The sequence below is a fragment of the Porites lutea genome, chromosome 1 (genome assembly GCF_958299795.1).
Source record: "Porites lutea chromosome 1, jaPorLute2.1, whole genome shotgun sequence".
NCBI lineage: Eukaryota > Metazoa > Cnidaria > Anthozoa > Scleractinia > Poritidae > Porites > Porites lutea.
The window spans coordinates 42,981,987-42,994,074 of NC_133201.1; the positions used below are offsets into that span (position 1 = coordinate 42,981,987).

General features: G+C 40.4%; 1 protein-coding gene across 2 annotated transcripts; it reads right to left on the minus strand.

Annotated features, from left to right (window-relative positions):
• Positions 1 to 2,170: 2,170 nt before the first annotated feature.
• LOC140938669 (myophilin-like) lies at positions 2,171 to 11,983 on the minus strand. Of its 2 annotated transcripts, none has more exons than XM_073388167.1 (6): positions 11,870 to 11,983; positions 6,469 to 6,602; positions 5,832 to 5,898; positions 5,366 to 5,470; positions 4,222 to 4,254; positions 2,171 to 2,407 (listed from the first exon to the last, which is right to left on the minus strand). In XM_073388167.1, exons 1-6 carry the CDS (start codon positions 11,915 to 11,917, stop codon positions 2,381 to 2,383), a joined length of 414 nt encoding a protein of 137 aa, XP_073244268.1. In that variant the 5' UTR covers positions 11,918 to 11,983; the 3' UTR covers positions 2,171 to 2,380. The 2 variants fall into 2 exon arrangements, with proteins under 2 accessions (XP_073244268.1, XP_073244274.1); XM_073388173.1 differs by lacking the exon at positions 11,870 to 11,983 and adding an exon at positions 8,229 to 8,389.
• Positions 11,984 to 12,088: the final 105 nt, after the last annotated feature.

Here is a 12,088-nt window from a genome sequence, read left to right on the forward strand (position 1 = left end):
AGATCCAAACTTCCCGCGCCAAAGACGCATGTGGGAGAGTCAAGCTATCAGAAGAAGCGCTCAAAAAAGAAAAAGAAAGGATTAAAGTTAGATGAGGATTACAGCCATCCCTTATACCCATCGTTTTTAGAGAGACCGCCATCCCGAAATGGAGTTAATTTTGTTATGGACTCGCCTTACAGAAACATGGATCCCATCCCTGCACGGAAAAGTAAGGAGAATATGCCTGGATTCAGTGAACTATCTGAGCTAAAAAGCCTCAAAAAGCCAAATAAACTACCTCCCATAGACAAGGACAATAGAATGCACACAGATGAGTATCCTTTTGGAATGAAACGTTTTTGAGCAAACGAATGACTTTTAAATTCGCCCAGTACTAAAATAATCCTAATAATGTAAAGTAATTTTCGTCGCATTTACGACTTTAAAAAGCTCATTCTTCTTGTAATCGTAAGCCCCATTATATTTGTATCACTTTATTTTTCAGAGTGTTGCATTAAAGCAGTTGAACCTTCATTCATCCCTGTTTCAATCATTCTGTATGGTTTGAAACCAATAAAAATGCAAAACTGCAGTCCAGTGGCTCTTATACATCCATAGAGCTGAGTTTGTTCCCATTCTTTATATCTTAAGAAACAACAGAACAAACTTGAGCTGATCTTAACATTTCAACAGGCATTTCTATTATCTGTATTTTATGTTTCTTACAAAATAAAAAAGGGCGAAGAAAGTCTTTTCTTTACACGATTAATAGTTGAAATGAAAAGGAAAACGGTTCGATCGCCATCGGGATGTGTTCCTATACTTGTATTTAGGGGGTCCATAAGACACGGTTCGATGATTTCAATTGTACACCTGTTCCCAGCTAGTAGTGCCACGTGGCCCCAGTTAAAGTCAAATGCCTGGACAGGCTATCCAGCGGATAGGAATCAGAGAAACCAATAACGGCGCCATCCAGTGGATAGAGATTTATTCAGTGGATGGCATTATCCACCCTTTGAACAACTTGGGTCAGTTGGATAAATCCTTAACTAGCTGGATGACGTAATTTATTTCCCTACCTCTTATCCACTGGATTTTGCTATGTAGTGGATAAATATAGTGCTATCCAACTTTTGTACAACTAGGGCGTTTTCATACATGTTTCCCGTTCGAGCGGTTTTCACTTGACTGTCGAAAGGGATTGGTTTTCGTTTTGGTTTTGGTTTTACTACGCCCTTTGGTTGGCTAGTGTATTTACTTTGGTTTTGGTTTTACGACAGTCAAGTGAAAACCGCTCTAGACTAAACATGCATAATTCATATTATGTGGCCCGTGACGAACTATATATACGCACGCGCGGTCTAAATTTCTCCGTTCCTTTGCTCTGTTATATGAGTATGATAGGTGATAATCATGATACTTCCGCATGACCTGTTTTTTTATTGCCATTTCTGAATTCTGAGCAAACTACTGGTACCTATACTCTTTTCACACATTTAGCCATTTCGGTAAACAACAGACGGAAATTAAACCACAGATTGTAATTAGACATTTTTTTCCAAATAGTACTGGTTAATTATAGGGATTAACAGTAACAAGAAAATTAAGACATGCACTAATAAACTGTTCGTTTTGGGGCTGAAATGTCTGGGAATGAACCTCATGACCAGTCATCATAAAGTGTCACCAAAACGGACGTAATTCTGTCCAATGCGAAGTAACTGAAAAGGCAAATGGTCAGTAACAAATAACTTGTGTTCAACACCTGGTCAATCAATGCCTTTAAAGAAGAAATCGCACTGAAATCACAAAATAAACAAACGGACCACAAGGCTCATCGCTACTGACTAAGTCAGTGGCCACATAAACGTTTCTTGTTTGCAGACATTTGCGCGATGGCTTGTAGTACGAGCGTTCCGTTATTCCCCTTTCACCGTGGTTTAAAAGTAAACACATAATCTTACCCGGCCTTCACTCGTTTACTGAGCACGTTCGGAAATGCTCCACAGAGAGAGAGGGAATATGTTAGGTGAAATGTTCTCCGAGCGAAATTATTCCCTCCTCCCCATCTCTCTCGCTGACGTCATTACCTGTTCATCGTCCTCGAGAGAAATGAGAGTTATATTACCCATATAATGATCCCGCCCTTAATCATCCACTTTATTTACAGCAACTAAAACTTTCTTCATTTAGGTTTAAATATTTTATTTATTTGAGAGCTAAGAGAATAACGCCTATCCACTTTTTTTTAATGATGGAGGCACTGATGAGGGTGACTGAATGTGACGGTTTGCGTTTACTAAGAGGCAACTTAAATATTTCATAAAACAATATTAGCTAAGAGTAGAAATGAATGCTTATAATGTTAAGTAGACAAAGTTTCTTCTCAGTAGCTATTTTACAGTTTCACGCCTTTCTTTTCGGCCTGCAAAAGAAACAAACAGAAAAATTAAGTTCGATTTCAGTTGGCAGCTAGGATCCCTCCGGGACCCTTTGGGGCTGTTTACATGGAGGGAGAAACATCCTAGCACCAGGAACATCCTGGAAAGCGGACCATCCTAGCGCCATATGTTTTCTGTATTCAGTTCACACGCAAAGAGTTGTACTTGTCCCTAACGCTTGGATTTTCCTAACTAACAGGGAGCAAGATCCTAGCACCAGGAACATCCTAGAAAGCGGACCAACCTTGCGCCATATGTTTTCTGTATTCAGTTCACACGCAAAGAGTTGTACTTGTCCCTAACGCTTGGATTTTCCTAGCCCGGGGGAGGGGAGACTCAGCAAATGATAGTGGTGGGGATACTCGTCGTCTCGCTTAGAGGTGTAAATTTCGGATTTTGGTCTCACTTAGGGTGTTCTGGGCAAAACGCCATCATACTTAGCCGTGAAGGTCTCGTTTAGAGTTGCACGCCAAAAAATATAAAAATATATATGTTGTCTGTGTTTTAACATGGGCTCTTTTAGGGGTCAAAAAAAGCTTGGGCCACGCCCAGATCGGTCCGGCCTTTAGGGGTTTAATTCAAAATTTCCGACGCGCATCCCCACCCCTTTCATATGCGGAGTTACCCCCCCCCCCCCGGGTTTCCTAGCTAACAAGTAGGAAGATCCTAGTAATAGGAAGACCTTGGCACTATTGTACTCTACCTTCGCTATGAAGATACTAACACTAGGGACAAACCAAAGAAGAATGGAGGCGGAACGTTAGTGGCTAATCACAGCGATACCACAAGCTGATTATTGTAATAGTTCTGCTAAAAGGTGGTCATTAACGGAGGCAAAGAGAGCAGAAGGGCCCAAATTGCATTTTTGTTTTTGTCGCCCGCCATTTTTAATTCCTTCCCGAACCTTCTCTAGTGGACGCCACACAGACTTAAATTTCTGCATGTAAAACCCAACGTAAAGCTTTTCCGCCTTCTAGAATCTTCCTGGTACTAGGATATTCCTCCCTTCATGTACACAGCCCCTTTGTTGTTGAGCCAAAGCCAGTGTTATTACTTTGTTCAAATAATAAGGCGGAGTCAATCCATGAACCAACTGCTTTCAGTTTTTGCAGAAGATGCACGCGATGGCCGGGAAAAATACGAGGAGGAGAATTTGGCGCCAGATGTTCACCAGTGAAAAACCAAACTTAAAGTATCGCAAAAGATGCGCTGTGTCTGTTGAACCTGGGTCTAATTTACAACAGAGAACTGACTGGGAATGAGACTGAACGTAGTGGAAAAACAACACCTGAGAAATGTAAATCAACGCCAACATAAAACTGTGAAAAAAAACCCAAATTCTGTCTGTCTCATTTTGTTCTCTTGGGGTCATGATCATTTATAATAGCCGGAATTATATTTCTTCAAATACACATATCTCCAAGTGTAACCGCGGCAGGGTTAGCTCAGTCGGTAGAGCACTTGACTGCAGAGCGGGAGGTCGTGGGTACGATTTCCGGGGCCGGACCAATACTCAGGGTCTTAAAATAAGAGAGAAATGAATGTACTTCCTTTGCCCTACGATTGGCTCGTATGACCACGTAAGATGGCGAATGCCCAGTTCAAGAGGACCGCGTCAAGACGATACTGTACCCACCCCGCCCCCCGATGCTTGTATCATCGAGTATGCGCATTGACTGTTATGATGATTAGAATACACATGTGTGAACGAGTAAGAAATGGTGCGTGTTAGTGGTGAAATCCTGGTTAAATCCGAATCATCCTTGGTTAAATCCGTAAAGACACAACAGATACGTACCTCCACTTTTAGCCATTTTAAAGCTATAAGAACCTGCCATGGAACGAAACGGGAAAAATCAAATTTGACAAATAGGTAAATTATTTAAATAGCTCCCATCGAAACTGTACTTTTATTTCACTTTCATCCATAAAACTTAGTTTGCACAGTTTTTATCTGATCATTTCCTAATTTGAGAAATTAGAGAAAAAGTCCTTCTTCTGTTCTTTATGCAACAGAAATCAGGCGAAGCCCTGACTATCCCCTCAGTCTAACAGATGCATCAACAAGAAAAAAGGGGGATTGAAATGCCAGGGCAAAATGGCGGGAACTCGCAGTGCGCGCTACTCATACTGCCCCCATTTAAACCTTCGCAGTCCAAGAGGCAAAATGATTTCTGGCGCGCTCAAGGTGGAGCTGTGACTGTTCAGGGGCACCCAACGAGAATATAGTTCAAAACCACTAAAATATAGCATTGTTAAACGTATTCTAGTATTTAAACGGTAGATATAGGCATATTTTTATCCCCTAAAAATGTTTTCTCTGTTCGGATTTCCTAGCTGAAAGTCTAGTGATCCGAAAATTGTAGGGATCAAAACTTACCTATTCGAAAATTTCAAGCAGAAAAAAGGCTCCCGAAAATTCTAGGTGACCTTTTTATGGTAAAAATCCGTTAAAAATAGTCAATTATACCTTTTTTTAGCTGTTCGAAAATCCTAGGAGAGACAGACAAGCAAGGAATTTTACAAAAAATGTTCCGAAAATTCTAGATCTCAAATCGTCTTCCGGACAAATATTTTCCGAAAATAGACGTTGGGTGCCCCTGCCTATTCTTAAGTGAGCACAAAAGAGAATGATGGGACCTTATTCTCTTTTGATGACTGAGTAAGAAGAACGAGTCGAAAATGTCTCTGGCTGCGCTGGGTCTCTGAAGATGACCAGCGTACCAACCTCGTCCCCAGGGCTTTTCCCTTTAAAAATGGGTTGGGCGGAAAACATTTGAACAACCAGTGGTGCCTGGTTTGATGGCCTCATGTAAACATTGTAAGGTTTTGAAACGCGTCTTGTTGCGCTCGATCCTTTTTCAGTCATGATAAGTAGCAATAAAAGTTGGTTTTATTTCTGATTAGCAGAAAAGTGAGGATCCTCGTTTTAAATTGCTTACCTGATGGACGTTCTGTTTTTCATACAAATCTACTGTGACAAAACCATACTCAGCTTGAACACCATATGCGGTCACAAAATCACTAAACCAACCTATATTTTCCATCTGCAAAGAGATTACAAGGTATTTGACTCTTCATTTAACTGAGAGACTCTTGTCAAAATGGAGATAAATCCGGAATGAAATCAAGAAGGAAGGAAAGAGAGAAGGGAAAAAAAGGCGGACGAACGACGTGAAAAACGAAAAAATTTTCTTCAACTTAATTACAAACATGCCTTATAATGAAATTTCCTTGAGACATGAGCGTAATAGATTTAAATACATCGTTACGTTTTTACCTAGTACACGGCTCCAAGTCTGGACAATACAGCCCCTTCTAGAAAAACATGCATTATTTTAAACTGTTTATTGCTGTTGTTGTTATCGTTTTATCCTTCCAGTTTTTTTTTTTCTGAGACTGACTTACCATCTGAAATGGTGACTTCAGTTTGTTGATTTTCCTGATTGCCCCTGGTTGGAGTTTGTTTGCCAACCTTGTAAGAAAAAACCTTTTTCAATCAGATATTGAATCTGATAACAATGATTAGATTTGAAACAAATACTTATTTTTTTTCTTATGCAAATGAAAAGGGCTTTGTTCCCTCCCCCCCCCCCACCCCACCCCAGTGAGGTCTTTGCATGCTCACTGTTAGTTATTTGAAACAAAAAAAATTGAAAGGAAACACTCGCAAACCGTTAGAAGCACGCTAGGTTGAAGTCCTTTTTTTTCGTTACAGAGTTTCTAACTGAGTCAGCCCTTTGTAATTAAATTTACACCGTCACAACGTCTTTATCACTCAACAACCCCGAGAAAGACAAAAGTTCCTTTTTATATACAGTCGACTCTCTCTTAACAGACACCTCTATAAGACGGACACCTCTGTAAAACGGACACCTAGAGTTGGTCCCTGCCTTTCTTTACTCCTTTTATTTGACTCTCTATAAGACGGACACCTCTCTAAGACGGACACTTAGTGCCGGTCCCAAAGGTGTCCGTCTTAGAGAGAGTTGACTGTAGTCTCTACGACATTTTAAAAATTACAAAGACAATAATAAGACCGTACTGGCAAAGAGTTTGGCCGTTCTTCAGTTCTTCGGCAAAATCTGAAGGATCATCTGAAGGTACTGAGACACCAGTAGCTCTCTGAATCCAAGAACAAATTTCCTTTGCAAGTCCTTTGTCCCACTTTCCTGCCATCTAAAAGAAAAACAAACTGTTGTTTGCTGCTGTCAATGCTACAAAAAAGGAGCCAATTTGACCCAAGGAACTAACTCGCGTATATTTGGCTTAGAACTGGAGGGTGAAGTGTAATTGTTTTCAAAGGAAAGTAAAAGCAAGAAAGACGCCATGTTACGGTAAGAGCTATTTTAAAAGCTTACACGCTGGAAGCTTCGTTTTTTCTCTGAAATAGCCAGTTTCCTTGACTTCTTAGAATCTTTTATACGAGCTTCATCCAAGTGTTTTCGCAGTTCAGCTAATGCCTTTAAGTTTTTGAGTTAGCAAACTTCCAGCTTATTCAAGAAAAGGTCCGTGCACTTCTCGGAAGCGGCCGCGTTTATTTGGCGCGAAATTATGATCACGTGATAGTGCCTCAAAACGATCCCAAAGCCACTCGAGTATTTAACAATTATTTCTCGAGCCCGAATGGGCTCTGAGTCAGTAGCCCATAAGGCCGAAGGCAGAATGGGCTACTGACTCAGAGGCCATGAGGGCGAGAGGAATAATTGTTTTAGTAAAATCCAACTAGTTGGTAAAAAATATCGAGAATAAAAAACTTTTAACTAGTTATAGCTAGACTTTAATCGTTTTTTGCCGACAAAAAGCCCGCGCTTTTCGCTACTGGTGGGCTATAACATATGGCCTAGTAGAAGCTCAACCAATCAGAACGCAGCATTGATAATAGACCACTAGTTCGATTTTACTAAAAATCAGCATTAGGCAGAGCACATCCGGCAGATGTTCAGCACATCCGGGACATTATACATTACAATACCAACAGCGAATGCAGGTGATGTCACGTCACACCTAAAATTGCCGAGGACGACCCTGGGGCTATTTTTGATTGAGTCGACGTAAGATCTTTCATCCTTTAGAGTTTGATTTTTCGTAGAGGACGCGATCATGTCAGATTTCCGAAAAAGTTTCGGAGATTTACGAAGTTTTCATAATTCAGGGCTTTCTCATCCAAAATCGGGCATTTCGAGAAACGGACTCTTCTTTTCTCTCTCTGGTTCGAGTTTATCAATTATTTTGTATATTTTCCGACAAAAGTTTTAGTTGAAGTTGTAATATACCTCCAATTGTTCCACCAGGAGTAAGAAATTGATCCGTAGGCCACGAGATCCGGAATTGAATTTCGATCAGCAGGTGCCTAACTCACATCTAAGGCGTATATACGGTCGAGTTGACAGGTATAAATACAACAGTTCAAAACTCCCGTTGAACTAAAACTGACTTTCCACTCCCAATCAAACAATCAACGTGGTTTAAGCCTGAGTTTTCGGGCTGCTTGATAATTCGAACCAAATTACATTCCCCCGAGGAGTTCAAAGAATCGTCATTCCACTACTCAGTATTAGACAAATAATCATTTGCAACAGCTACTCTAGTGGATTTCACTTCCATTCCTGTAGCCTATAAACTTAGTACGCTCTTTTCAAGTGACTTACAGGTCGAAAGCAAATTCTCTTAACTTAATGTGCTAATACGTCGGGTTTTTTATGAAGTGTTGGGAATTGTGACCAAATTATCAGCTGACAAACCTCGTGCTCGGTTCCAATTTAGTCTGTTACTGAAAATTCATGCAAGAGATGTGAAGGTTACCTTTTTAAGCCAGCTCGTTTTCCTGTAGGAGTTGGTGAAGAAGCTAACTTAAGCGTGTCACTGTGAACGGACGCGTAAATAGAAATCGTCTCGCTTTGTTTAGTAGTGTTATCCAAAGCTATCGAATTCAAACACACTACGCAATTTGCATCGTATTGTCCAAGTAAAACACTCAAAAGTGAAAGGTTAATTTGCATAACAATGTAGAACCTTTCAGCTAAGAAAAGGTAGATATGGCCTTTATACTTGGAGCCAATCAGAACAACTTGCAACAAAAACTATAATTATTACTTGTTAATAGGGGCCTATTAATTTACTTAATTGCATACCTCTGAGATTCCTACATAAGTTCAGTAACATCTGTAAACCTGAAGAAGGCTGGTATGACCAGCCGAAATATTGTTATGAAAAAACAATACACGTAGTTCTGAATCAGCTTTGCAGCAGTCTTTGGTCTTCTCGTTTTTGATACATAAAGGTATTTTAATATTTTAAAAAAAACTGCAGTGAACTGGAGGCGGAGAACTGGTTCTAAGGCGGCGTCCACACGAATCTGAATATTTCCTAACACGGCATTTTTTTTTTACACAAATTGGCCTTCCGTCCGCAAAAAACCAGTGAAACTCAACGAAACCACATCTTGAAACCGCTCTCCAGATTGATTTAAGGCCCCGTCGACACGAATCCAGGTAAAAATATATCTGGATTCAAAAATCTCCACATTAATGCAGACAGGGCCCGTAAGAAGTTTCGCTGCATTGCACTTCAATCGTCGTAGTCTGCACAGAGTCACCTTTCGCCAGTCCTAGTGCAAGTCCCCCGCGGCTGGCTACAAACAGGGACTAGAAGGCATCTGCGTGTGATTTATAGCCCGCTGCGTGGCAACCGTTTCCAATATTCCTCTTTTTTGCTCTTGTCCCAACTTTCTAGACGAACTCGAGCGGAAACGCTTGCTAGCAGGCTATGTGATTTATTTACCATTCTTTTTCTCAGCTTCTCCCACGGGAAAATTTTCCAGGTGAATGTGACTTTTGAGAAGTTAGTTCTGTTCCAAAATCGTTATTTCCTATAATTTTTTACTTTTAACTTTTTCTCTTAAGTTCTTAAAATTTTTGCCCGAAAATGACCTGAAGATTGGCCATGCCACGGGGTTTGCTAGAGTGTGTTTCTTGCTGAGTTCGGTCTAATCTATACACTTTCTCTCTGACACCGATCTGCTTACAAGCTGATCCCTGGGAACAAATAGATCATATTTTTAAGCTTGTCTAAAACTGTTTTGCGTTGTTTCCAAGAAACAGCCACAACATAGAGTGTTTTTGCGCTCGCTTCGGCAGTAAATGTTGGCGGGGTCTGAGATGTGACTCATTTGCCTAGGGGCGGGAAGGGGGGCATGCCATACTGATAAGTCCTGAGAAGGACGAAATTAAACAGCTGTCCATGGCGGCATGCGTAAGGTTATTGCTCATAGTCACGAGCTGAGGAATTTGGAAGTGTGTTCCTCTAGTACTCAGCATATTATGAGATGTCTTATCAAAAACATGAAATCTCAAAAATTATTTATAAACATCTCACGACTAAAACAAAAAGAAATTAAGTTTATCCACCAAAAAGATACAGTCGAGCCCCGCTTTACGGACACCCGCTTATACAGACACCTGGTTATCACGGATAGCCCTCGGAAAAGTAAGCCCTCACATTTTCTCTAAATTCAACCCGCTTAATACGTACCCACCGTGATGTGGACACTTTTTATACCCCCACCCTCACCGTCTATATTTACGGGGTTTGACTGTACGACGTTTTAAAATTTGAAATTCCCGTCATTTTGTAAAACTAAGGCTCGCCAACCCTTCATCCTCTCTTGTCAAAAAACAACCTTGATTAAAACTACTTTATACACATTTCGTGGTCTGCATGTTTAGAGAGACACAGACTTTCTACAGCTAGTGGCCCTACCAGATCTTTCGTGCAGGGCGATCGCCACCTCAGGTCAAGTTTATAATTGGATAACTCTCCTTGACTTATCAAAGTCTGCCATATGGACAATTCTATAATCCGTCTAGCTGCTTCAGTATGCAAAGCCGATTACGCGAGCCGGGGGGGTACTCCCTTGTATAAGCCGTATTGGTATGTGCCACCCCAAAAGGTATGGTTTTTGTGTCCATTTCGGTCTGAAAACAGGTGGAGAATTTGCCCATTTTGGACAGGAATCGGATTAAGGTTTTTGGAGGGAACTATGGGACTGCGCGAACGTATTTGTCGTTCAAAATGAAAATAAGAACGAAAGAGTAATATGCGAATTTAACATGGATTAGGAAATCTGTATGCTGGCCATTCGACGGCCATGTTTTAATCTAACAATGATTACATTATTTCTGCCAATGTAAACGTGAAGCCAGGTCTGAAAACGGATGTGGAAAATGACATTTTTTTTATCTGAAATAGGGTGAGGATTTGAAGAACCGGGAGGCACGAGCCCACGAAGAATTCCCGGGAGTACCCCCGGGTTATGCCATAAAGCGAATTCATGAAATTGTATAGTAAAACTGGAGTAAAAATGTGGCCTTTTAACTACATGAAGTCTTTCAACAAAAGTAAAAGAATCTATATTTCAGTATGCAGAAGTGAGACGACTTTAAAAACCACCAAGTGGTAGACTTATTGGGTAGAGATGTGTAAGATTGGCAGGAAACGCGGAATCAGTTGTGGCTATTACGTCAAACCGTTTGTATCACCATTGCCTGGAGTCAATATCACTCACTTTCAATCAATATTTATTAAACTATATCGTCTGTTTATAAACATTGTATAAACGAATCAAATAAAACAAGCCATTCTATGATGCAAATAAGGTTTCACAAATATATTGAAGAGACGTCTTTTTTGGGACCTTTATCCTTATTTTGCCGGCTTCAATTCATGACTTTTAAGTACACTTAAAGAATTAGATGTAAATCCATGTAACATCCAGTCTGTATCTAGACAATGCAAAGTACCTTCCATGATACCGATCGCGCGGAATAATCACAAAGCACGACTCTGTACGGAACCCGAACATTGAAGAATGTCGCAAAAACGCGAAAACATCGAAAAGAGCGAAGTCGAAATCTCATAAAACACCCGCATAAAATGTTTTCGCAGATGGCGTAAGTTATCCTTAGCTTTGAGGGCCATTTTTTCTTGAGCAGCAATGCTGATCAATGTAAGTGTTGTTGCTGTAAATTGCATACATTAGAGTAAACCTTATTTTCTTATCATTTGATTGTATTTCAGGGCGACTGATGTTATGAACTTTTCAGCAGATATTATCCATAACACTCAGCTGGTCATCTGCGCAAATCATTCTTGCACAAATACTAAGATTTCCAAAGCCCATTGACAAACACAATATTTAACGTCTACATGCTGTGATCATATTCATACAGATTTTTAAATTTAATAGGACACAATAAGCCGACGAACTAAAGCATCATTTTTAGTGCACGTGACGACCTTGATAACGTTCTTGGCACAGGAGTGGATGGAAGAGTTAGCAGGTCCACATCTGTTGTTATCTAACCTCTTATAAGCAATTTATTTTTATCAATTTTAGCATGCTTGGGAATTGGGTAGATTTTTAAAACGGAAATTTCTTCTGTTACCTTCATTTCGCAGCCGGGAGAAGACGGGTGATACGGTCGATAAGCCATTTCTTTTGTCGAGTTTCAGCCGAAGAACCTCGAGTCGTGACAGACAGCTACAGACGTCGTTCTATGCTTGTTGCGACGAGACAACAGTTTACTTTCACGAGGTTAAGGGCGTACGTCATACCTTTGTCACGCTTGTCTAACCATTCCACAAACAAGAACGAAATTAGACAA